The sequence below is a fragment of the Mobula hypostoma genome, chromosome 4 (genome assembly GCF_963921235.1).
Source record: "Mobula hypostoma chromosome 4, sMobHyp1.1, whole genome shotgun sequence".
Taxonomy (NCBI): domain Eukaryota; kingdom Metazoa; phylum Chordata; class Chondrichthyes; order Myliobatiformes; family Myliobatidae; genus Mobula; species Mobula hypostoma.
Genome location: NC_086100.1, coordinates 174,881,578 through 174,909,452, shown reverse-complemented (window position 1 = coordinate 174,909,452; position 27,875 = coordinate 174,881,578). Strand labels below are relative to the sequence as shown.

The 27,875-nt window shown below is 40.0% G+C and overlaps 1 protein-coding gene across 11 annotated transcripts in view; it reads right to left on the bottom strand.

Moving 5' to 3' along the window:
* The window catches only part of ctbp1 (C-terminal binding protein 1), a 278,920-nt gene that overhangs the window by 43,024 nt on the left and 208,021 nt on the right, over positions 1-27,875 (bottom strand). The window contains exons 1-2 of one of the 11 annotated variants that reach the window (XM_063047039.1): positions 10,196-10,347; positions 4,917-4,998 (exon numbers count right to left, since the gene is read on the bottom strand). The exons of 6 other annotated variants lie outside the window; for them this stretch is intronic. In XM_063047039.1, coding sequence (XP_062903109.1) covers positions 4,917-4,923 — 7 coding nt within the window. In that variant the 5' untranslated portion in view covers positions 4,924-4,998; positions 10,196-10,347. Of the gene's footprint in view, positions 1-4,916; positions 4,999-10,150; positions 10,413-27,875 lie in introns of those variants that run through there. 4 more of the 11 variants (XM_063047038.1, XM_063047037.1, XM_063047034.1 and 1 more) reach the window with 4 other exon arrangements.

The following is a 27,875-nucleotide window of genomic DNA, read 5'->3' as shown; positions in this document are numbered from 1 at the left end:
CGTAGCCTACGCAAGTGGCCTACGTGCGTTGTGAACATTTATACTTGTGCGTTGGTGTGTCCCCATCGCTCTGCAATTCGGGCACGTCCTGCATGCACACACACCTACCCGTGCAAGGCTTCATGGTATTGGTAGTCTTATTGGAGTAAACAAGTTTAAAGCGAGCGTCTTTTTTCGTAAACGTGAAATGTGTCCTCCATAATTTTGGAGGTCTGTAAAGCTTTATGGAAAGCACTGCAGCCAGAGTTCCTTCCCTGCCCTTCAGTCACTAAATGGGAAGCTATTGCAGCGTAGGAAGAAATGCGATGCTACCAAGCGGACCAATCACAGTTGTTTGGTCTGCGTTGCCGCAATGCGTATTACATTTTCGGAGAGGTGTGTGTCAGGCTACGGCGTAGCGATCCGCGTAGGCGCTGCATAGGGTTCGCGATGACGCCTTACTTACAGCGTCGAGTTGACGCAGAAGTATAAATCAGCCTTCAGATGCAAGAGTGGGGAATAGAAGAGGAAGAGGAAAACACTTTTTTTTAAACCAGAAGGAGAAGTCAATATTCACGCCATCAGATTGCAGACTGCCTAGATGGAATGCAAGGTTTTGCTCCTTCACCCTGAGTGTGGCCTCATCTTGAAACAAAAGGTGGCCACGGACCAACATTTCAGAACAGGAATTGGAATTAAAATGTTTGGCCACTGGGAAGTTCCACTTTTGGTTGGTTGGAGCAGAGGTGCTCAACGAAGCAGTCTCGCAAATTACGACAGGTCTCACCAATGTTGAGGTCACTGGATTGGGAACACCAGATACCACAGACGACCCTAGCAAATCCACAGGTGAAATATTACCTTACTCAGAGGGATTGTTTGGGGCCCTGAAGGGAGTCCAGGGAGAAGGTGAATGGGCAGGTGTAGCACTTTGGCCGCTTGCAGGGCAAGTACTGGGAGGGTGATTAGTGCGAAGGGACGAATGGACAAGGGGAATCACTAACTGAGTGATCCCTGCACAAAGCTGGGGTGTGGTAAAGATATACTTAGTAGTAGGATCCCTTTGGAAATGGCGTAAGTTGCGGAGAAAGGTGTGTTGAATGCGGAGGCTCACGGGGTGGTAAGAATAAAAGGAACTATCACTGTTAAGGCAGCAGGAAGATGAAGTAAGTGCAAATGTTCAGGAAATGGAAGAGATGTGGGTGAGGGTAGCATCAATCGTGGAGGAAGGGACACCCTTTCTTTGAAAAAGGACATCTCTGATGTCTTGGAAAGAAAAGCATCATCCTGGGAACAGAGGCAGCAAAGCCAAAGGAACTAGAAAAGAGAATAGCATTTTTACAAGAATCAGGGTGGGAAGAGGTACAGTCAAGATAGACGTGGAAATAAGTAGGGTTATAAAAGATGACAATCAATAGGTTGTCCCAGAGATGGAAACAAAGAGATTGAGAAAGGGGAGACCGGTGTCAGAAATGGACCAAGTGAATTTAAAGGCATGGAGGAAATTAGGACACAAAATTGGTGAAACTGATGAGCTCAGCATGGGTGCATGAAGTATCACCAACATGCAGTAGTCAATGCAGCAGAAGAATTGGGGAGCATAACCAGGGAAGGCATGGAACACGGACTGTTCTAAACAGCCAACAAAAAGGCAGGCTTAGCTGGGGCCCATGGCTAACCCTCCAGTCTGGAGAAAGTGGGAGGATCCAAAGGAAAAATTATTGAGCACAAGGACCAGTCTGTCAGATGGATGAGAGTGGTGGTGGAAGGGAACTGGTTGGTTCTTTTAATAAGAAAGAAGTGGAGAGATTTAAGGTCTTCTAGATGGGAGTAGAAGTGTATGGGACAGGATATCCATGGTGAAAATGAGGCAGTCAGAAGTAGGTGGGAAGAGACTGAACTAAAGAGGATAGAATGGAGTCAAGGTATGAGTACACAAGTTCAGTGTGGAAGGAGCAAGAAGAGACAATGGGCTTACCTGAACAGTCAGGCTGACAAGCAATATGGGGTAAGGGGTCTATGAGTTTAGTTACAGTTGATGAGAGTTCTCCAGAGCTGATGAGGTCAGTCATAGAGTTGGAGAGTTTTCTGATGGTTTGGAGTATGGTCATCTTCAAGGGGTAGGTCAGAGGAAGTGTCTGAGAGTTGCCACCTTGTCTCAGCAATGTAGAGGTCTCTCTGCCACACTACAACAAACTACAACTACAACATCCATTCATCAGCAAATCAAAGTTCATAGGTAAAGTTATTATCAAAGTACATGTATGTCACCATATATAACCCTAAGATTCTCTTCTTTTTGCAGGTATACTCAATAAATCTAATAACCATTAATAGAATCAGTGAAAGACCGCACCAACAGTGCAAACAACTGGTGTGCAAATCACAACAAAATGTGTAAATACTAAGATGAGATAAAAAGAAACAATAAAAATAATAAATAAATAAGCGATATTGAGAACATGAGATGAAGAGTCCTTGACATTAAATCTGTCAGTTGTGAGAACAGTTCAGTGATTGGGCAAGTGAAATTGAGTGAAGGTATCTCCTCTGTTTCAAGGAGCCTGATAGCTGAGGGGTTACAGCTGTTCCTGAAGCTGGTGGTGTGAGTCCTGAAGCTCCTGTACCTTCATCCTGATGGCAGTAGCAAGAACACAGCATGACCTGGGTGCTGGGGATCCCTGATAATGAATGTGGCTTTCCTGAGACAACCCTCCTTACAGACGTGCTAAATGGTGGGAGGACTTTACCAGTGATGGACTGGGGAACATACATTACTTTTTGTAGGCATTTCTGTTCAAGGGCATTGGTGCTTCCATACCAGGCTGTAATTCAACCAGTCAATATACTCTCCACCACACATCTATAGAAGTGTGTCAGTTTTAGGTGTCATGCCGAATCTTCACAAACTCCTCAAGACGTGGTGGTGCTAACATGCTTTCTTTATATTGTATTGGGCTTAGGACAGATCCTCTGAAATGATAACACCAAGGAATTTAAAGTTACTGACCTCTCCACCTCTGATCCCCCAATGAGGACTGGCTTGTGGACCTCTGGTTTCCTCCTGAAGTCAATAATCAGCTCCTGGCCTTTCTGACATTGAGTGAGAAGTTGTTATCGTGGCTCCACTCAGCCAGATTTTCAATCTCCCTCCTATATTCTGATTCATCAGCACCTTCGATTCAGCCAATGACAGCAGTGTCATAAGCAAACTTAAATACAGCATTGGAGCTGTGCTTAGCTACAGTCATATGTGTAAACCAAGTAGAGCAAGGGGCTAAGCACACATTTTGTGGTGCACCTGTACTGATGTAGATTGTGGAGGAGATGCTGCCAATCCAAACTGACTGGGATCTGCAAGTGAGGAAACTGAGGATCCAATTGCACAAGGATGCGCTGAGGCCAAAGTCTTTAAATCTATTGATTAGCTTTGAGGGGATGATAGTATTGAACACTGTTGGCAACCACATATTTTTAAAATAATACTTTTTATAAGATTTGTACTTTTCAACAAACTCATGTATTTTTCACTCACTGGTATAACAGCTAAACTAACACCTTTCTCACTGTCTAAGTATCAGCACATTAACCATGTGATGTAATTGTTTTAATTATGTAGCCTGTTAACTAATTCATTCGTATCCAAGATATTTTCCTTCTTATTATAAAAGTGATAGATTTTTCATAGTGCCATTATGGCTCCTTTGTCCTTTGTCTTCACAGCTATTCAACTTTTAGCATAATTTCTCAGCTCTCTATTTAGTTTGCTTAGTATTTGTATGTTTGTCTGTACTCTCAAAAAATCTTGGAATTCTGACTCACAGAAGAATCCCAAGGATTAGAAAATAGATAGAGATCCAACAACACCGAGCTGCAGTCAATAAAGAGCATCTTGGCTGTCCAGATGTTCAAGCATTGCATGAAGAGCCAATGAAATGCCATCTGCTGTGGACCTGTTGTACCGGTAGGCAAATTGGAGCAGATCCAAGTTGCTTCTCAGGCAGCCGTTGATGTTTCATCACCAACCTCTCAACCCACTTAAAAGTAATTTGTTTCTTTAATTCTTTTAACACCATCATTATGTCCCAACACCACAAGCATCCGACGGCCAATGCAACATGAAAGGACTTGCACTCAGAACCAAGGCAATGCTGCTTTCATTGTAACCCAAGAGATACAAGCGTAATACTGTTTTCTACTAACTTTTGGAAACAACTTCAGTCTCTCTCATTGTGCCACGAATCAGCTAAAGTACAAAATTCAGAATTCAAATGGAGCTTGTCCCAAATCTCTGATGACAGGTTTTAGGATTGCAGTGTTCTGATTTATTTAATCATAAGCTTACCATTTTACTTGGTTACTATTATTTATTGTGCTTCCACGTACAAAAATATCTTTAATAATATGCAGAAGAAACATTAGAAATATGAGTGGGCTTGTCCACTTTTTGCTAGACTCTGGGTCACAGATTTTTCATGGAGTAGATTACAGGAACTTAAAGGCATATTTCTCTCAGAATCTAGCAGTAGACTCTGTTGTCTGCTGCACCATATTAAAAAATGAAATCTCTTTCTACTGTCAACATATTATAACTTTTGTGCACAAGAAAAAGGTATATTCTTCCACGTAGTAATTTTACCAGTTTGATTTCTTGTCCTGACTTCAAAGGAGTTTAAGTAAAAATGCTGAGTGGTAATAGCATGAAGAGTTAGAGTGTTAGAATGAATTCTTAACCAATGTAGCTTCAGATGTGGCTTTGTACAAACTGGTCTATTATAAATTGACTGGACATGCTAAAATCAATATTCAGTGAGCTTTTTTAAAAAAAACAAGAAAGAATTTCATTAAGAGACTATTAATGTTTACAGTTTTTCTTTGCCAGTGCTGGCTTTGCACAACAGGGTAGAAAGTTCAGAAAAACAATGAAAAGGACCCACTGTGCATATTGTAGTCATTTTTGTGTTAAAACATCTTCATTGCTTCATCCGTTGGAACCCAGCGATAGCCATAATGCTTTTTCTAAACATAATTAATAGACAATGTATTATTAATAGTGTGTAATACAAGTATGCACCACTAAATAGAACATAGAACAGTGCAGCACAGGAACAGACGCTTTGGTCTACAATATTGCGCTGAATCAGTTTAGTTATCAGGTGGCTAACTAAACTAATCCCTTCTACCTACACAATGTCCATATCCTTCATTTTCCCTCAGCTTCATGTGCCTGTCTAAATGTCTCTTAAAAATCACTACATCTCTTTCTCAATATCACTAGTCATATTGTATACAATAAAGAATAGCACATCAACCTCAAATGACCCTCAAGCTGGATACTGCCCCTTTAAAGTTGCTAAAGTCAGCAGTTGTGCAAAATTAATGGGCAAGATACCACAGTTAAAATTAATTAAAAAAAAAATCAAAACTCTTGACCATTTTCTTAACATTTACATTCAAAGCCCAAATGGCCGGAAGCATAAATGCATCTTAAATAACTCCTTTCTATGAAGAATTTCAGTTTAAGTGTAAATTGTACAGTTCTTCTAGATCAGTGACAATGCCACATATTGAAAAGAGTCATTGGTTAATACAGCACAAAAACAGATGCTTTAACCCAGCATGTCCATGCCAAACATCAGGTACTTATCTGGTAATCAATTTTACCAATACTTGGTCTGTAGTCATCTATGCACTGATAATCCAAGAGCTTATCTAGATACTTATTTTGAGATGTTGTGAGAAAACGGATTGGATTGTGGTTCAGAGACCAAACTCACCCACTTCTGTAATGACCCACAAAGCTGCCTCTCATGCAAGAAAACCCTACGCCTATTTCTCATTCAATACAATACATCCATAGTATTATCCAGGCACAACTGTGAGTAAGAACATTTGTTGTGACATTTTTTAACAGTCAAAGTGGAAATTTAGAAGGAAAAGGTTACTTTCTGCTTCTAAATAGGTTATGGTAAAGTCAAGTGTGAAGACTTGCTATTTTCATACAATTATACTTTCAACTAAAAAAGTCACAACAGATCACGAATGTACAAGTAGTCTTCAGTCACCTAAAATGCCAGTCATTTACACTAATATTAATTTTACTTCTCCTGACCCTCATTCTTGCTAAGGGCATGAAAGTTAGCGAAGATTCCTACATGCTGGGGCATGATATTGCAAAGACATTGTTTCAGCTGGAGGCCTCCATTAATAGAGTCAGCATCAAAGCCAAGTATCATTTGGAACATGTTGCTTTCTACTTCAAATATAAGCTGTTGTGTACACTTTACCCTAAAAATTCCACAAAATAATTACCATGATTCATGAAGTCTTAAAAAAATGATTTCACTTAATAGTTTTTCTTACAACACAGTGCATTGTGCATAAAGAGGTCACTTGTGCTATTCCTTGCCCAATAAAAGTTTTAAGACCACAGGACTATAAGACATGCTGTGGAAGCAGAATTAGGTCAATTGGTCCATCAAGTCTGTTTAGTCATTCCATATTGGCTGATATATAACCACTCAACCTCATTCTCCTGCCTCCTCCCTGTAACCATTGATGCCCTTACTAATCATATCAACTTCCACTTTAAACATACCCAATGACTTGGCCTATACAACCATCTGTGGCAATGAATTCCACAGATTCACCATCCTCTGGCTAAAGACATTCCTCATTTCTGTTCTAAAGGGACATCCTTTATTCTGAGGCTATACCCTCTGGTCATAGACTCCACCACGATAGGAACATCCTCTCCACATCCACTATCTATAGACCTTTCAATATTTGATAGGTTAAATGAGACCTTCCCTCATTCTTCTAAACTCCAGCGAGTACAAGCCCAAAGCCATCAAATGCGCCTCATGCATTAATCACTTAAAACCTACGGCAATTCCTGTGAGACAACCAGAACGGACTGCAGCAGATGACCAAGCTGTAGGTAGTCTAATTTCATTTCTTTGAAAATGCAAACAATTATAGAACTTCTTGTATAGTGTTTGTTTTACCACTGTCCTGATGAATTAAAGAAACATGCCAATATGGATGTAAACTATTTCTAGTGCCATGTTTTCTAACAATCACTTAAAATTCTCATGTTATTTTAAATTCAATTTTTAGTCTGATTAAAAAACATTTGAAAAATTGAAACCAGAGTTTCTGCAGATGCTGGAAATCTTGAGCAACATTCACAAATGCACAGAACTGAAAATTTTGCATGAAGTTGCTTAAGCCTTGTACTACTGGTTGAAGTGAAACTCCTAAGACGTCAGGCTAAATTTATCTATAATATAAAGAACAATTCAAAAATGCACAATTAATCCAGCAAACTTTGCTAAAGTTATGAATGACAAATTTGCTGAGGATTTAGAAATAAGATAGTCAATTGTATTAAGTAGTACAGATTTTCTAAAGTGTTTCAAATAATCACATAGGTAACTTACTTAAAGTTTAAGACAGTAGTAAATAAATAGGGTGGATAGAATTTTGGCTGACAAACAGGAAATAGAGTTAGAGTACATAAAGGGTGTACTAGGCCACATATTGTGTTGTTCAGGCATCAGTCTGATTTTTATCTTTGTTGCCTTCAGCAGTGAGAGAGCAAAAAGGTATAGAGTCAAAAAGTCATGAATCTGTATGAAACATTGGCTGGAAGATTTGGTGTAGTAGATTACTGGTTAGATATAGGCTAAGTGTATTTAAAAAATTCCAAGGTAACTGCCAGATTTGAAATATTGATTCGTGGATTAGAACCTGAAGATTAGAGAAAACAGCCACAAAAAGTCATTGCTAAAGGCTCAGGATATTTTGCTTTACCATCATTAAAAAATTATGTAAATTTCCAAATTAGGCAAGAATTATCACCATAGAAACTGTCAAGTTGGTGTCTGCATAATTATTTCCTATTGACAAAAAAACATTTATATACTTAGATCTTTTTAAAATTTGCAGAGAAGATTTTAACTATAGCAGTTTCTAATTGGAAACTACTCCTTTCATTTAGTTTCCACCTGCCAACAATAATAGACCACTGGACTGAGATTTTGCCCATCATTGACATTCTTCCCCCCCCCCAACATTCTCTTTAAGTTGTTAAATAGTGAACCAGATTAAAGTTCTTTTTGATCCATCTATAGTGAATTATGATAATCTATAAATGATAAGTATGATCATTAGTAATTTTAAGGTAAAAAATCTCTTTCGCTACCCTCTTCCCATTCCAATATCATTATTCTAGCAATATCAATGTCTAGAAAAGATAGCTTAAAAACTGATTTGCAGCAAACATAGCTTTATCAGAAGCAGAGGGTTAAGGGACTAATCAAATCTCACACCCACTTCACTGAATGGAAATACTCTTCTGCACAGTGGGGGCAAGGTTTCAATTGCAATTGAACACATGAGATTTCCCCAATAGGAAGTCTCTACGTGGATCCAGCAGACAAAAAGAATTTCCTTTAAACAAAAAACTTTCAGCCTTTACAATTGCAGTTAAATCTATAAAGCCATTTCACATTAGTCAATACAATTATGCCAAAACATACAATCATGTCATTACTTGACAGAATTTCCCTAACATATGCTTCGTTAATGTTCGCAATAGCACGATCAGTCTTGGTTCATTTAAAAAATGCACATGGATCAGCATCACTCAATGGCTGCAAAGCAGTAAAGGTTTACAAAACATTCATCCATCTTAATAATGTACTGTAATGCAGTACCAGGAGAAAAGCATAACTTCTGCAATGTATCAATTTATAAATTTAGGAATTTCTGTACTGTATATATATAAAAAAAATCACCTTCTGATTGCAGTCCTCCCACTTGCTCTACTTGGATGCAATGAATTTTTCAGCAAGCTTCATCCTCTTGCAGGATATAAACTGTGTCATAAAGTCCACTATATGCATATATTTTACATTAGTTCTCTGTAATCTCGCTCTCAGCCAGCCTACATATATCTAAATGTGTACACTAGATTCTTTCACATTTCAAATCTTTTTGGTAATGATGGGTTTTTTTTGCAAATTGCTAACATATTCTTAAGGAGACATGAAAAAATGCAACTCCACTTACAGCAGAATTCATATCTACAGCTGGCCTCAAATTTATTTCACAATATTAAAAATAAGGAATGAGTTAGGTAACGGATATACTTTTCTCTTATATAATAATGCCTAGATGGGATAGAAATGCCATATGTAATTAAATAATCTCTAATAATAACAACAACTATTCACTTGAAAATTGTCAATAATATTCCAAGGTAAACCCAATAATCTTGTTTACAGCCCATATTTTTTATTAGAAAATAATGACTCGTACAACATTTTCATATTCCACATTATTAATACTACGCTTTGTATTTGTCTATTTAGGTAGGGTTTATAAAAACTTTATAAAAACACTAGCTTGGCTTCCTGGTTTGTAAACACAAAAGAAGCACACCCAAACATTTTATTACTACCTTTGGTAACGCTATTTTTTTTCCCAAAGCTGCACGAAATTACTCGATAATGTTACAAACTACTCAGACAAGATTTTCTAAAGGAAAAATTGCCTGGGTTGTCCTTGCTTTCCGAGCACAGAAGATTCATTCAACACGTCCACTGCATTGCGAGACGTGGATTTACAAAATCCCACGCACTCAATTTCAGAACTGCTGACCATAGGGAAAATATTAATACAAAAAGCTGATGTTTCTTTGTCGTAAACACCACCCACTCCCACCAACGTGGATTTTTTTTGGGGTGGGGGGAAGAAAGAGTTGCAAATTTGAGAATTAAATGCAAATATTCCTGTGCAAAAAAGAAGTAGCTTTGCGGTTTAATGATTTGAAATTTAGTTCCACTAATTCGACAGAGAAACAGAAAAGGTACAACTAATGCAGAACCGAACAACAAAGAACGAAGTCACAAAAATGCCAAAAGTAGCAATTAACATTTACTGCACTGCACAACGGCCAAGTGTGTAACCATGTGTTTTTGTAGCAAATAAAGTGACTGATACACTGCTGAGGACAGCGTGTAACACCATTTGTAAAAGTCCTCTGTGAGAAATCTCACTTTGAATATCAGCCTGCAAAATGTAAGCGGCGGGGGTGGGGAAATGAGTTGGAAAAGAGCGAGCTGCATGATCACACTAATAATAATTTAACTCTGCCAGCACACACCTTTATTTAAGGCACTTCCAGCGAACGAAAGCCAAGAATCATTACCTAGACGTAACCCTTTGCTTTGGAGATGAGAGCTCCCCATGTATACAGCCGTTATTTCCCCATTTTCTGAGAGCACTTCACGTGAGATATGAAAATACTGGGCATATGGCGGCCACTTCAATTTTCCCAGAAATAAAGCACAGCCAAGTCCTGCTGTCTATGAGAGTGGGAGAGGCGCAGTGCTTAAGCTTATAGGCTGCCAGGGTCACCTGACACGTTCAGAGCTGCACACTCAGCTGAGTTCCGAAGGGACATATCAACTGTGGTATACAATTTGATCACAATGCCCCGTGCATTTTGCACCTCATCATTTTGCACGAACCAGGACTTAATACTGACAAGAAAATATGCGTTCGAGGCGTTTGAATTTTGAGGAGACGAACGTAGATATTTTCAGTGCATTCCAGCAACTGGCACCGTCAGCACGAGATTTCTCTTCCTCCCTGTGGTAAAAGGCTGCTGTGTCATTAAGCAAACAGTTCAGTCTTGTATAATCAGCCCGCTTAATTTAAAAGCTGCATCGCGAAACCATGACAATTAATTCTCCGCAGTTTATCTGCGGCAGTTTCTTTAAAAAAAACTGTACACAACAAGGTTAACAGCTCTTAGTCGATTTCAAGGAAAGCTAATAAAAAATGGACTGTCTGTAGTTCAGGAGTTCAAGACTGCAGGAACAGGGGTCAAAGCAAGGATCAACCATTCACATCAGAATGTTAAACACAAGAGATTCTGCAGATGCTGGAAATCAGGAGTAACACACAAAATACTCCCTGATCTGCAGAATTCTTCAAGCATTTTGTGTGTTACATCAGATGGTTGTCTGATGTCCAAAGCTAACATGCAACTGTGTACACAGGAGCTAGAAATAGTCCAGATTTTTAAAAAAGAAAATCAATGTTAGAATGAAGAAATTGAACCCAGGTCGCTAGTACTGTAAACAGTGGTCCCCAACCAACGGGCCGTGGACCGGTACCGGGCCGCGAGGCAATATGATTTGGTGATATGAAATGATATGAGTCAGCTGCACCTTTCCTCATTCCCTGTCACGCCCATTGTTGAACTTTAATGTACGCGAGGTCATCAGTGACCCAAGACGTGCAAAGGAATGGGTCCGTGACCCATTTGTGAATGTTTCCGGTGAATCATCCATGTCAGCATGGGAAAAAGATCAACTCCTTGAGCTTGTAAATGACTGTGGGCTGAAAAGTATGTTTGACATAACATCTCTGCTGGCATTCTGGATCAAAGTCAAGGCTGAATATCCTGAGATAGCCACGAAAGCACTGAAATTATTGTTTCCATTTCCAACATCAATTCACTGTGAAGCGGAGTTTTCTGCAATGAATGCAACGAAAACTAAATTGCGAAATAGACTGGACATAAGGAATCCCCTTCGACTATCGCTGTCTCCCATCACCCTCGATGGGACCATCTTGTGGCAGGAAAGCAAGCCCAGGGCTCCCACTGATTCAGCGATATTTGTGTGTTGCAATGATTTTATAAGTTCATACGAGGAAAATATGCGCTGTTTAATATCCAAACATTACTTAAAATGTTATGATGCTATTGACTTATAAGTGACTTATAATTCAGTGGTCCCGGCATGTGAATGTCGGCCCCGATCAGAGGCGACTGCCGATTGCGTCGCCACTGATCTGGGCCGACATTTACGTGCTGAGCAGCACCTAATCAATTAGCTTGTTTATTTCGGCTTTTTTCTTAAAGATGTGCTGGGTGCATTCTGGCTACCGCTGTACCGCTGCATTCTTCGCAGCAATGTATCGGCCCGCGGCCTGGAAGTTTGGGAACTACTGTTATAATTGACTTATCACTATATTCATGCCAGGAAAATATGCACTGTGTGTTTAATATTAAATTCGTTAGATAAACCCCTTTAGAAATTAAATTGAGTATATTAGCCACTTATAAGTGACTTATAGTTCACTTATCACTTATATTCCAGTTGTGATTAACACCCACCCCCACCCCCCAGTCCGCAAGAATATTGTCAATATTAAACTGGTCCGCGGTGCAAAAAAGGTTGGGGACCCCTGCTGTAAAGCATTCTGCTAACCACCAGTCACACATGGGTCAGTTATCAAATGATCAGCAGTCAAGCAGGTGAGCAGTTTTACACTCCTGGCTGTCAACACCTCCGAAGAACTTCTGGGCCCGACATATTGATGCAGTTACATAAAAAGAGGAATAGCAGCGGCTACATTTCATCGGAAGTTTGAGGAGACTTGTATATCACCGATGTCTCTTGCCAATTTCAAGCAACGCACACAAAATGCTGGAGGAACTCAGCAGGCCAGGCAGCATCTACGGACAAAAAGTACTGTTCGCATTTTGGGCCAAAACCCTTGGGCAGGACCATTTCTGCCTGATACGTCAACTGTACTTTGTTCCCCTATAGATGCTGCCTGGCCTGCTGAGTTCCTCCAGCATTTTGTGTGTGTTGCTCAGATTTCCAGCATCTGCAGATTTTCTCTTGCAAATTTCTACTGATTTACAGTGGAGAGCATACTAACTTGGTTGCATCACCATCTGCTATTGTGGGGCCACTGCACAGGATCAGAAAAGGCTGCAAAGAGTTGCAACCAGCTTCTTCATGGGTATAAGCCTTCCCAGAATCGAGGACATCTCCAAAAGCCAATGCCTCAAAAAGGTGGCATCCATCATTAAGGACCCCATCACCCAGGACATGTCCTCTTCTCATTACTACTATCAAGGTGGTGGTACAGGAACCTGAAGACATTCACTCAACATTTCAGGAACAGCTTCTTCCCCGATGCCATATTTCTGAGTGGGCAAAGAACCCATGAACACAACCTCTATTTTTATTCTCTTTTTGCACTACTTAATTTAATTTTTATAGACATTTCTTGTTATAATTTAGTTGTTTTTATTATGTATTTCAATGTTCTGCTGCTACAAAACAACAAATTTCACTACGCATGTCAGTCATATTAAACCTGATTGTGAATCTGACCTGACAGGGCCCTTCAGAAATATAAATGAAGGGGAAAAGGAACTTTACCAGGGAATCAGGAAAGGCAAATGTGGTCAATGGAACATCCTTGGTAAGTAGGACTAAAGTGAATCCCAAGGCAGAGAAAGGATGGGACCACTGAATGACAGAGGGAAGTTATGACACACTAAATCTTTAAAGTGGAGGTTGATAGTTTCTAAGGGTGTCAGAGGTTACAGAGAGAAGGCAAGAGAATGGGTTTGAGAGGGCTAATAAATTAGCCATGATGGAATGGCAGAGCAGACTCGATGGGCCCAATGGCCTAATTCTGCTCCAATGTCTTATGAGTAGTTCATTTCAGCATTCACCAGCAAAAAGGACAGAATGCAACGAGATCAGTAAGAGGTATAACAAAATTCTGGGTCAGGTTGGTATCAAAGGGGAGGAGATGTTGTGCCTCCTGAACATTTTGGTTCTTGAAGAATACAGAGAAGAAGAGAAGATGGTGGTGCGACACAGCATGCACGGCCACTCCGGTGATGAATATCTGTTATTTGTCAAGTAGGGTGCCATGCACAGTTCTGATTTGATGGAGGCAGACGTGAGAGCACGGAGGAACGTCTGGTGAAACTTCCGAAATGCCTGTTTCGCTGTCACTGCTACTGTGTGATCCAAAATCTCTGGAGGGGAAGGCCCCGAGTCCTCAGCTTTGCTTGTTGCTCGGCGGCCGGGGCAGGGTCAAATGCTCAGCAGAGTTGGTGCTCGGTGTCGGAGGCTCGAAGTTTTTCAGACGGACTCAGAGTAGGCTGTGGTCGGGTGCTTCCAATGGTGCTGCATCGGCAAGTCTGCGGCGCTGGAGGTTCATGGCAGGGAGAGTTTTTCCCTTCCACCGTCTGTGTGAGATATTGGGGCTATCGGGACTTTGAGACTTTTTTTTTACTGTGCCCATGGTCTGCTCTTATCAAATTACGGTATTGCTTTACACTGTTGTAACTATATGTTATAATTATGTGGTTTTTGTCAGTTTTAGTCTTGGTCTGTCTTGTGTTTCTGTGATATCATACTGGAAGAACATTGTATCATTTTTTAATGCATGCATTTCTAAATGACAGTAAACGAGGACTGAGTGTCCTCATAATCTAATCCAATCTAATATAAACACTCATCAATTTTTATAGAGAGTATTCTGTATGGATGCATCACAGTTTGTGTATGACAACTGCTCTGCCCAGACAGCAGGAAATTTCATAGGCCATAAACATAGCCCAGTCTATCACAACAAAGACGGCCTCTCTTCCATCGACTCTGTCTACTCTTCCCACTGCCTTGGGAAAGCAGCCAACATAATCAAAACCCCTTTCCATCCCAGTCATTCTCTTTTCTCCCCTCTTCCATCGGGTAGAAACACACATCACTGAGCTCAAAGACAGCTTTCATTCTGCTGTTTTAAGACTCCTGACTGGATCTCTTGCACAATGAAGAATAATTTGATCATTTAATCCACCTTTGCCATGGCCTTATTCATTGACCTGCATAACACTTAGTCTGTAACTATAACAACATATTTTGTATTCTGTTACTGCTTTTCCCTTTGTAATACAATGTACTTACATTTGGAATGATCTGTTTGGACTGCATACAAAGCAAATACTTCCATTAGATTTTGGTATATGTCGCAATAATAAAGCAATTACCAATTAGGTAGGCAAGTCCCCAGGGCCTGATATGATCCATCTGAAATTATTAAGAAAAGCAAGAGAGGAGATTGCTGGGGCCTGACAGATCTTTGTATCCTCTTTGATCACTTATGAGGACTAGAGGATAGCCAGTGTTTTTACCTCTGCTTTAGGGCAGCAAACTGGGAAATTATAGGTCAGTGAGCTTTACATTACTGACAGGCAAATTACTATTGAAAAACAATCTAAGGGATAGGACTGCAAATCTGGAAAAGCAAATACTTATTTGGGATAGTCAGCTTGACTCTGTGTTGGAGAGATCATACCCCACAAACTTGAGAATTAAGGAGGCAAACAATAAGTTGGTCCTTTTGGGGAACGTGTTTAAGAGAAAGAGCAGGGTGCTCCAATTACGAAAGACAGCTCTCTATATATAGGCCAATATACTTGTGACAGGGAAATCGATTTCTGGTTGGTTGTCACACAAGAGACGTCGAGTAGAATGGGCCATCAATCTGAATTTAAAGGAGGCAAGTTCATTGAAATGTACAAAGTTCCTTTAGGGATTGATGGGATGCAAGAATGATAGTTTCTCTAAAGATCTGTTTTGAACAAGGGGTTCAAGTCTCAAAATAAAGTTTGGAGAGGAAATTTCTTAATTACTGAAGGACTGTGAAGGCTTAGTCATTAATATATTCAGGAGAAACCTACATAGATATTTAGACACCAAGGAAATCCATTGATATAGGAGCAATGGAAGAACGTGATGGTGGGAAACAAGATCAATCATGTTCTTATTGAATGCTAGATTACATGAGGGATTAAATTGCTCATTCCGGCTTCTGTTTCTTATGTTCCTAAGAGAATGAGACCAAAATAAATAACAGGGCAAAATCATTCAGAAATGGATACATGGCAGATTCAGATAACATGAGAGATAAAATAAAGGAATGCGGAAAACATCAGAAATTTTTAGATAAATCACAAGAAATGAACTTCTATTATTTTAAATACTGGAAAATTCCAGAAATATAAAGATAAGCGTCTTTCCACAATGTTTTCAATATACCAGATACACTTAAGAGAAAGCTAGATAGACATGAGGGAATATGAAGTAGTAACATATTAGGAGGATTTTGCAGAAAAACTGTTTGTTCTGCATTCCAACTATTTGGCAAAACTTCACAATTTGTGGAAACAGCTCACATAAACACAAGAAACAAGAAAAAATTCCAGTCCAAAAGCACAAGTAATATGCAACTCCAAGGTGGCAATAGCATCAAGAAATGCTGTTCAGGAAAATCAGCAGAAAGTACAAAGTGATGATGCAACTCAATCTATTCCTCTATTCTAGGACTATCCCATTAATTAACAACACCATTTATATATATCAAGTCACCAATTAGTACACCAATACATGTACTTAAATTAGTCAAATGATGTTAAGTTCATAGAAATCTAACAATGAGTACCTAACAAGAGAAAATCTGCAGATGCTGGAAATCCAAGCACCACACTCAAAATGCTGGAAGAACTCAGCAGATCAGTCAGCTTCTATGGAAAAGAGTCGATGTTTTGGGTCAAAACTCTTCAGCAGGACTGGAGAAAAAAAGCTAAGGAGTAGACTTTAAAGCTGGGAGACGGGAAGAGAGAAATACAAGGTGATAGGTGAAACCAGAAGGAGGGCGGCTGAAGTAAAGAGCTGAGAAGTTGATTGGTGAAAGAGATACAGGGCTAGAGAAGAGGGAATCTGAAAGAAGAGGACGGAAGGCCATGGAACAAAGGGGGGTGGGGAAGGATCATTCCTTCATTACCGCCCCCCCCCACTTTCTGCAGGAATTCTACACAACTCCCTCTCTCCCCACTAATCTCCCTCCTGGCACTTGTCTTTGCAAGTAGAACAAGCGCTATACCTGACCTTACACCTCTTCCCTCACTACCATTCAGGGCCCTAAACAGTCCTTCCAGGTAAGGAGACACTTCACCTGTGAGTCTGTTGGGGTCATATACTGTGTCCAGTGCTCCTGGTGTGGTCTCCTGTATATTGGTAAGACCAATATTGCTACATTGGTAGACTAAGAGACTGCTTCGCTGCGCACCTACACTCTGTCCGCCAGAAAAAAATGGGATCTCCCAATGGCCACCCATTTTAATTCCACTTCTCCTTCCGAGATGTCTATCCATGGCCTCCTCTACTGTTGTCATGAGGCCACACCTTCAACTGATGTCATTAACATTGATTTCTCAAACTTTGGTAATACCCACCCCCCAAACTCTACTTCACCATTTCCCATCCCCTTTTTCCTCTCTCACCTCATCTCCTTGCCCCCCGCCCCCACCTCACTTCCTTCTGGTGCTCCTCCTTTTCTTTCTCCCACGGTGACTTGTCCTCTTCTATCAGACTCCCCCATCTCCAGCCCTGTATCTCTTTCACCAATCAACTTCCCAGCTCTTTACTTCATCCTCCCCCCCCCTTCAGGTTTCATCTATCACCTTGTGTTTCTCCCTCACCACCCCCAGCTTTTAAATCTACTCCTCAGTGTTTTTTCTCCGGTCCTGCCAAAGGGACTCTGCCCCAAACGTCAACTATGCTTTTTTCCCCATAGATGCTGCTTAGCCCACGATGGGTACCTAGCACTTTTTTCATTAATCATCTCCACTTTCTTGTGGCCTCGTGTCACATATGAACAAGGAACGAATAAGGACACTGCAGTTCACAAGGGACTTTTTGACTATAAGCAAATACAGTATTTCTGCAGTAATTGGTGTTATTTGCACATCTCCCCTGTGCAGACATATTCTTGGACTTCAGATTTTACTTAGGCTAACAAGTGAGGCAGTTTAAATAATTCAATTTGCCGAACTGGTAAAAACATGAATAATTGCCCCATATATGATTGGAGTTAATACCACATGGTACAAAGTGAATGTACAACACATTCTGATGCATGCCTAAACACAAACTTCCTTGGACCACTGCTTTAGTTTAGGTATTCATGCTAAATAAAGCCACAAATTCAATATTAAAATATCTCAAGCTGCAAGATGTTGGAGGAAATTTTCCACTTTACATTGAGATCGACACAAAAAAGTGTAGCACAATTGAATAATATGTAACATTGTTCATACTTACCGCAGAGAAGCTGAATATTTTGATATTCCTAAAGATCGAATGCACATACAGTATAACCAGGGATTCATAGAGAATGAAGTGGAGAACATTTGTTGCACATAAGGAAAATATTTTGTGAACAACAGAAATATTAAGTGAAATATCATCCCCCAATTGTAAAAAAAATCCAGTTTCATGAGATCCTAAGAAATCAATAACAGATAACATAAAATGTTCAAATGATAGCATGATAATTCAGTCATAAGCATGCATATACTACTTTACTTCAAAATACTGAAATAATAAAATAACTGGAGAGATGAGATTAAAAAGCATTTATTGTCATGAAAATTTTAAAACTATTTACAAACTATTCTCTGTTATCAGATTTACAAAGTATTGATAGTTTTGGATAGCCCATCAGTGAGTTTATGATGTTCAGGTGGTGTTATGTTAGCAGTGGCTTTACAAACATGAGTCATAGAACACTACAACACAGAAAAAGGCCCTTTGGTCTATCTAACCCGGGCTGAACCATTAATTTTCCTAGTCCCATTGATCTGCACCTGGACATTGCCCTCCAGACCTCTCCCATCCATGCATCTATCAAAATTTCTCTTAAATGTTGAAATCAAACACACCTCCACACTTCTGCTGGCAGCTCATTTAACATTCTCGCCATCCTGAGTGAAGATATCCCTCTCTATCATTCTCTTTAAAAATGTCAACTTTCACCCTTAACTCACGACCTCTAATTCTAGTCTCTCCCAACCTCAGTGGAAAAAGCCTGCTTACCTTTACCCTATCTATACCCCTCATAATATTGTATAGTTCTATCAAAACCCTCCTCATTCTCCTACGGTCCAGGGAATAAAGTCCGAATCAATTCAATCTTTCCCCATAACTCAGGTCCTGGCACCATCCTTTAAATTTTCTCTGCTCACTTTCAATCTTAATGACATCTTTCCTGGAGCTAGCTGACCAAAACTACACACAATACTCCAAACTAGGCCTCACCAACATTTATTTATTGAGATACAGTGTGGAATACGCCCTTCCAGCTGCCGCCAACAACCCATCAGTTTAACCCTAGCTTAATCACAGGACAATTTACAAGGATCAATTAACCTACAAACTGATACATCTTTGGATGAAACAAGAACACCTGGACGAAACACATTCATTCCATGGGGAGGAACACCTTAAAGATGACACTGGGACTGAAATCCAAACTCTTACAAGTTCCACCATAGTAGCTTAGTGGTTGGCGCTTGGAGTGTCAAACTTCAACATAACATCCTGTACTTTGATTTATAAAGGCATTGTGGCAAAAGCCTTGTTTACAAACCTATCTACCTGAAATTCATGATTTCAAGGAATTATGAATCTGTATTCCCAGATCCATTTGTTCCACTACACTCTCAGTGCCCTACCATCCACTGTATAAGACCTACCCTGGCTGGTCTTACTGAAATGCAATGCCTTGCATTTGTCTGCATTAAATATAATCTGCCATTTTTCCAGCTGATACCCATTCCTCTGCAGACCATGATAGCCTTCCTCATTGTCCACTACATCCCCAATCTTGTGCAAGTTCGTTGATCTAGTTAACTACATTATCATCCAGATGATTGATATAGATGACAAAGAACAACAGACCTAGCATCAATCCCTGCACATCACTAGTCATAGGCCTCCAGTCAGAGTAGTAACAGTCTACTACCACTCTCTGATTTCTCCCACAAAGCCAACATCTAGTCCAATTTATTATTTCATCGAGAATGCCAAGCAACCAAATCTTCCTGACCAACCTCCCATGTGGGACCTTGTCAAAGGACTTGCTAAAATCCATGTACACACTGCTTTGCCTTCATCGATCTTCCTAGTAACTTCCTTGAAAAATTCTAACATTGGACACTACTTACCATGCACAAAGTCATGTTGACTACCCCTAAACAGTCTCTTTCTATCAAAATATTTAAACATCCAGTCCCTTAGAAAACCTTCCAATAACTTACCCACTGCTGTTGTCAGGCTGATCGGCCTACAATTTCTTGGCTTATTCTTGAAAAATGGAAAACATTAGCTATCCTCCAATCCTTTGGCACCTCATCTGTTTTGATGACATGGAAATGAGTTAAGGTTTCAAGACCCTTACACTAAATCCATAAGCAAGGTAGAGCTTGCTAGTCTGCTGGTGCATATAACACTAGCAATACAAGTGATGAATAGTCCAGATTAATATTATGTTGAGACAAAAGAATGAATAAAACTATGGTCATGGATAACCAACCTTGAGTTTTTTTTGTGAGAAGGTTGATGAAGGAAAGGCAGCAGAGATTGTCCACATGGACTTTAGCAAGGCCTTTGACAAACCCCATATGGGAGTCTGGCCCAGAAGGTTAATTTGTTTGTTATTCGAGATGTAGGCAACTGGATTCAACATTTGCTTAGCAGGAACACCAGAAAGGGGTGGTAGATAGTTGTCTCTCTGAAAGGAGGCCGGTGGCTAGTCGTGTGCCTCAGGGATTGGTGCCGAGTCTATTGTTGTTTATCATCTATATTAATGATCTAGATGATAATCAGCAAACTGGATCAGCAAATTTACGAATGACACCAAGATTGGGGGCATAGTGGGCAGTGAGGAAGGCCATCAAAGTCTGCAGCTTAATCTGGACTAGCTGGGAAAATGGGATGAAAAATGACATATGGAAATAACTAGTCACGAGGGTAAAAAAAATTACTTGCTGCTTCATTTGGCAGTAAAGATAATCATTATGTATCTTTTTATAATGGCTGGAGTTTAAAGAATTGAGGGGCAGCACTACGCGCTGCCTTCCTATTCCTACTCGATTTTTTTCCTGTTATTTCCCCATTCAGCCTGTTTATGTCTACTCCATCAATGAATAAAATCTTTTACCTCAGCATCATTTCCCTTTATCTCTCAATTCCTTTCATATCTAAAAAACTATCAACCCTCAGAAAAGGAAAACAGAGCATATGCCGTAAACAACACATGTTGAAATTGTATTTTTTTATATCCAAGTCAAGGTCATGGCTCTATTGTTGAACTAGATGGCTGTCAATATCTATTCCCACCAGTTAACCATGACTAACACTTTGCAGTAGTATTGACGGTCAGAACTGATGCCTCTATATTAGAGGGTCATATACTCCATCAGGTCCTAAGCCACTGTTTTGAAGATCCCCCAAATGACCAAATTGCAAGAAGTACCTGCTTCTTGTAGGAATTTGGTATACATAAATCATTCTGGCAATTCAATAGGGTGTGTACTTTAAAGTACACGTAATTAGTTGCAAAATGTTCTGGACTGAACAAATGGAAGTATTTCCTTTTACTGCCTTCAGTGAAGTTCACTTCTGTTAGAGGAAAGAAATGCATTAAAACACACACACCCACACACACACTCTCACTCTCTCAAAATGAAGCATAGAAGAGGCCTGACATTGTGTTAGCATTGTTTCAATTTTAACCTAAACCATCTGATAGATGTGTAACAGTTTTGGGTCAATGAGGCAAGCATGCAATAAAATTTGATTGATGTAATGTGGACAGGAAAGTCAGCACACTGGACACATCAACCAACAAGATAAATGAAACCCTGATGTCCTATCAAGAGAGAGGCTATACAGTTTGGATTTGCATTCCTCAGAGGTTAGAAAAATGAAGTGTGACCTTATTCAAACATACAAGATCTAAAGGAGACTTGATAGGGCAGATGCTTAGAGGTTTACATGAATAAGGGGAAATAGCTACAAAATAAGGGGTCAGTCAGAAAAATTTCTTCTGAGAGTAATGTATCTCTGGAATTCTCTGCCCATGAGGGTGAAAGGTGGATCAGTAAGATGTAGTTAAGGTGGAGATGGATAAATATTTGAAAAGAACTGAGAATTATAGGGAACTGGCACAGAAGAGGATACGAGACCTGGACATATCAGCCATTATCAACCATGGTCTACGTTTTGCTCCTGTAATAAATTGTGGAGAATGTATAATGCAGAGAAGTTTAATACTATTTCAAGTGAGGCGGGAGGAGGAGATAGCAGCGTGCCACGCGCGCGCAGTCCTCCAGTGAAAATGATATCGTAGCCGTTAAGTAGGGGCCGTGGACAATTCTAATTTGATGGAGACAGACGTGAAAGCACAGAGGAACACCTGGAGAAATTTCTGAAACGCAGGTTCGCTGCCACTGTTACTGGGCGATCGAGAATCTTCCGACGGAAGGCCCCAAAATCCCTGGCTTTGCCTGCTGCTGGGTGACCAAGATTGAGGTCGAATCGTTCGGATAGAGACGGTGCTTGGTACTCGGTGTCGGAGAGCCGATCGGAGGCTCGAAGTTTTCGGACGACTCAGAGTCGGACTGTGGTTGGGCATGGCAGGGAGAGTTTTTCTTCCTTCTCCTGTCTGCGTGAGATGTGGGACATTTGAGAGATTTTGAACTTTTTACTGTGCCATGGACTGTTCTTCATCAAGTTATGGTATTGTTGCACTGTTGTAACTATATGTTATAATTATGTGGTTTTGTTAGTTTTTTTAGTCTTGGTCTGTCCTGTGTTTTGTGATATCACACCGGAGGAAATATTGTATCATTTCTTAAAGCATGCATTACCAAATGACAATAAAAGAGGACTGTGTGTCTTCATAATCTAAATCTAAAATTTAAAGCACTGAGAAACAAAGATCCATCAGAATCATCAACCATCAACCAGTAGTCCTAAGCCTAGGCAGATACTTTATACCATAATTTATTCAATTTTATTTACATGTCCCTATAGTTCTGCAATTCATTTCACCTCACCTACTGAAAAAATTATCTTTGGAAAATTCTGACCAACTATTTTTCACTATCCCTGCAGGCAGTAAGTTGCACATCAAAGAAAAGCTCTGATTAAAGAATAATTTCATAACATTATTTTAAATATGTGCCGCTATGAACCACTAGCTAAGGATAACAGTCCCTATCTACCCAACCCAAATCAACTGTGATCTTGCACATTTTCAGTCAATTCTCCTCTCAACTTTCAATGCTTTGAGGAGAGCAAACTATCTGTTCAAGTCCAAGCTTGTATACTAAAAGTTAGGATACCACGCCACACCTTGGTAGTGAGCACTTCACTGCCAACGTTGTAATACAGTAATACTGAGGGAGTGCCTAGGATGGTGCAGAAATTGATTCTGAGCTTGGCAGGAAGTTCACCATTAAAGAACACTCTATTAACTCTGAGGCTGTTTTACTGCATGATGGAATGTGCTACAATCATAGTTATTGACTAGAACTGGTGTACATTATACAGAGCTCCTGCACTAACAGGGGTTAATTGGCACCCATTGATTCTGGTATATGTCTAATTACAGAGTTTTAGCTATAATTAAAATACTCATACCTAGAACCATTCTAGTAAATCATTTAGTAGTTGGCCCCTTTATATCTTTACATCCTTTCAAAACTGTGACCAGAATTGGATGTCCCAATTTTCTTGTGGCCTACATTGGAAACAAGAGTTGGAGGAGGCCACATAGTCCCTTGGGCCTCTTCTTGTCATTTAATAAATTATAGCTCATCTTATCTTGGCCTCAGCTCCACTTTCCCGTTTGCTGATCACAACCCATAAGCACCTAGCTAGCAAACCTAACTTGGCCTTGAACACTTTTTTTTTGATCCAGACTTCACAATAGCTAGGGAAGAGAATTTCAAATATGCAGAATACGTCGCAATATGAGAATTCTCCTTGAGGGGAAAAATTGTCTACCTTGTCAAGCCTGATCACAATCTTAATTATGAATATGTTCACTTTTCATTATTTTAAACCACAATGAGTACTGACCTAACTTAAAATCAAAGAAACAGAAAACCACAGCACAGTACAGGCCCTTCGGCCCACAAAACTGTGCCGAACATGTCCCTACCTTAGAAATTACTTAGGGTTACCCATAGCCCTCTATTTTTCTGAGCTCCATGTAACTGTCCAGGAGTCCCTTAAAAAGATCCTATCATATCCGCCTCCACCACCATCGCCAGCAGCCCATCCATGCACTCACCACTCCTCTACCAGGTCACCTCTCACTCTCCGTCGCTCCAAAGAAAAAAGGCCGAGTTCACTCAACCTATTCTCATAAGGAAAGCTCCCCAATCCAAGCAACATCCTTGTAAATCTCCTCTGCACCCTTTCTATGGCTTCCACATCCTTCTTGTAGTGAGCTGACCAGAATTGAGCACAGTACTCCAAGTGGGGTCTAACCAAGGTCCTATATAACTGCAGCATTACCTCTCGGCTCCTAAACTCAATGCCATGGTTGATGAAGGCCAATGCACCGTATGCTTTTTTAAGCACAGAGTCAACTTGCGCAGCAGCTTTGAGTGTCCTATGGACTCTCACCCCAAGATCCCTCTGATCCTCCACACTGACAAGAGTCTTACCATTAATACTATATTATTCTGCCATCATATTTGACCTACAAAATGAACAACCTCACACTTATCTGGGTTGAACTCCATCTGCCACTTCTTAGCCCAGTCTTGCACCTTATTAACACCCTGTTGTAACCTCTTACAGCCCTCCACACTGTCCACAACACCCCCAACCTTTGTGTTTTCAGCAAATTAATTACTTATCCCTCCACTTCCTCATTCAGGTCATTTATAAAAATCACAAACAGTAGGGGCCCCAGAACAGATCCCCGAGGCACACCACTGGTGACCAACCTCCATGCAGAATATTACCTGTCTATAACCATTCTTTGCCTTCTGCAGGCAAGCCAGTTCTGGATCCACAAAGCGATATCTCCTTGGATCCCATGTCTCCTTACTTTCTCAATAAGCCTTGCATGGGTACCTTGTCAAATGTCTTGCTGAAATCCATATACACTACATCTACTGCTCTACCTTCATCAATGTGTTTAGTCACATCCTCAAAAAATTCAATCAGGCTCTTAAGGCATGACCCGCCTTTCACAAAGCCATGCTGACTATTCCTAATCATATTATGCCTCAAATTGCTCAAACATTATCAACCCCTTCAACTCTAGAATAAAATTGGTTGACTTCATAAACATTCCATCAAATACTACTTTGACGAGAGCAAAATGGATGCATTTCTGGCATGGTTTTACCAAGAGCAAGTATAGTTTTACTGGGACTTCATCTCTTCCTTATAAAGGAAATAAAGTACAATTAAGTACAATAAGTACAATTAATTATGGTAATCGATATTATTTCTATAATTAATAACACTGTACAGGACACTGCATAGTGCTCTGTCTTCCTTCACTTTTTAAAACTACATTTTTATCTGTATTCTTCCCATTAAAATTAATAACATCTTACGTTCTCCATATTATACACATTCTGTTTAATCAATTCAATCCCTTTCAAACTCTTTAATCACCTCATAAACTTGCTCTCTCATCTATCTTTGTGGAATGAGCAAACCTGGCAATAATGCAGCAAAAAAAAAAGCCACTAAAATGACTCATCAGGACGAAGCGTCTTGGCCCGAAATGTTGACCGCTTACTCTTTTCCATAGATGTTGCCTAGCCTGCTGAGTTTGTCCAGCACTCTGTGTATGTTGCTTTGATTCCCAGCATCTGCAGGTTTTCTCTTGTTTGTGATTTGTCATTTCAGGCTGAGGTTCTTCATCTGGATTGAAAGAGCAGAAGGGAGATAGCTGTTGTAAAGTAGTGAGTGGAAGAGGTGGGGCAAGAGCCAGCAGTAGCAGGTTGATTCAGGTGAGTAGTAGCTGATGGGTAGTCAGTTGGAGAGTGAAGAGAGGAGATAGTGACAGAGGCTGGGAGATAAGGAGATACAAGACCCTACTATCCTTGTCCATTTACCAAACCTGCAGTAAACCTCAAGGGCACATCTTCTTCACTACTTCCTCCCTTCCTGACACATCACTATCCAGAACTTAGATGCCACCATGAAGTTCCACAACCCCAAGTATATCCGGTAGAAATTACAGTGGTCTCTACCAACACATAACACAGTAGCTATCCTGCTAAAGTGCATTATCAAAATTAATAACAGTTTAAAAATTGCTATCCATGGGATTTAATGATAATTTAGTCTTGTTATTCATCTGATTTTAAATTCCAATTTCTGTTAGTTTTTTTTCTGGCAGTAACTTAGAGTGAATCTTTTTAAAGATAGAAGGAAAATGATTATGGCCTTCAGCAGGCAAATGCTTTTCTACCTCCTTAAAAGTCATTAAGCATTGAGTCATAGAAGGCAGAAGGCCCAATTTGTCCAAGCTGACCTTTTTGCCCAGCTACAATAATCCCATGAGGTCTGTATCCTTTTATGATTTTTCAGTTTATCTGGAGCAAAAACAAGCTGCAACAGGCAGCACCTGCAAAATCATTGAATATTACAGCACAGAAATGGGTCCTTTGGCCCATCTAGTCTATGCTGAACAATCTACCTTGTCCCATTGTCCTGCATGCAGACCATAGCCCTCCATACACTGCCAAATATGTACAGTATAAATCCAAATTTCTCCTAAATGTTTAAACTGAATTTGCATCCACTTTCGCCGACAGCTTGTTCCACACACTATCCTGAGTGGAGTACCTCCTCATATTTTCCTTAAACATTTCACTTTTCACACTTAAAACCTATTACCTCTAGTTTTAATCTCACCCAACCTCAGCAGAAAATGCCTGCCTACATTTATGTACCTCTTTCAAATCTCCCCTCATTCACCTATGCTTGAGTCTAGGGAATAAAAGAAATGGTTAACTCTCTCAACGCTGATCTGGTGGGCAGAAAGGTCAGCATGCCTGTGGTTAGCCGATGGACCAGTTTCTGTGGTTGCAGATGATGCTTCATGTTCATGCAGGGCAAGAGGCCTCAGCAGTCATCGAGGTTTCCAGCTCAAGTCTCTAGTTTGCAACAATCCAAAACTTTAATTTACTAAAACATTGTTACCACCCGAATTAAAGTCAAAGATATAAGTGTAAGTAATAATGTCTAATTACAATCGGTAAATATGCTCGAAAGAGTTACACCAGAACCTGCAATAGTGAGGAGATAAAATGTTTTAATTACAGGAAACTATACACTCCATATTTAGAACCCCCTTTAAAAATAATTAAGCCACATGTAAAAGTAATGACAAAGATTACCAATTGGCAATCTAAACCAGGTTAAAGGTTAATTAAGTACAAATACACACAGATGTTGGTCATTGCACCAAGTAAATTTTCTAACTGCAGATGTGAATTACAACAGTTCATCAAAACTTTCACACTCCAATCTCTCGTACAGCTGCAGATGCTTCAACTGCTCATAAATTTTATTTGTTGGTGTGATTGCACTTAAGAATGCCATCAAGTAATTTATAGACAAGCAATCACAAGTATTCTTTATGCAAAATTAACTTGTCGCTGTATATTATACAAACACACAGTAGCCACTTTATTAGGTACACCTGCTCATTAATGCAAATATCTAGTCAGCCAATCATGTAGTAGCAACTAATGCATAAAAGCATGCAGACATGATCAAGACATTCAGTTGTTCTTCAGACCAAACATCAGACTTTGACTGTGGAATAATTTTTGGTGCTGGAAAGGGTGGTTTGACTATCTCAGAAACTGCTCATTTCCTCGGATTTTCATGCACAACAGTCTCTGAAGTTTACAGGGAATGGCGCAAAAGCACATTACATCCAGTGAACAGCAGTTTTGTGGGCATTATCGCCTTGTTAATGACAGAGGTCAGAGGAGAATGGGCAGACTGGTTTAAACTGCCAGGTAGGCAACAATAACTTAAGTAACAACGCATTACAACAGCAGTGTGCAGAAGATCATCTCTGAATTCACACAGCAAACCTGGAAGTAGATGGGCAACAACAGAAGACCACCACACTTAGTTCTACTCCTGTGCCTAATGAATTGGCCA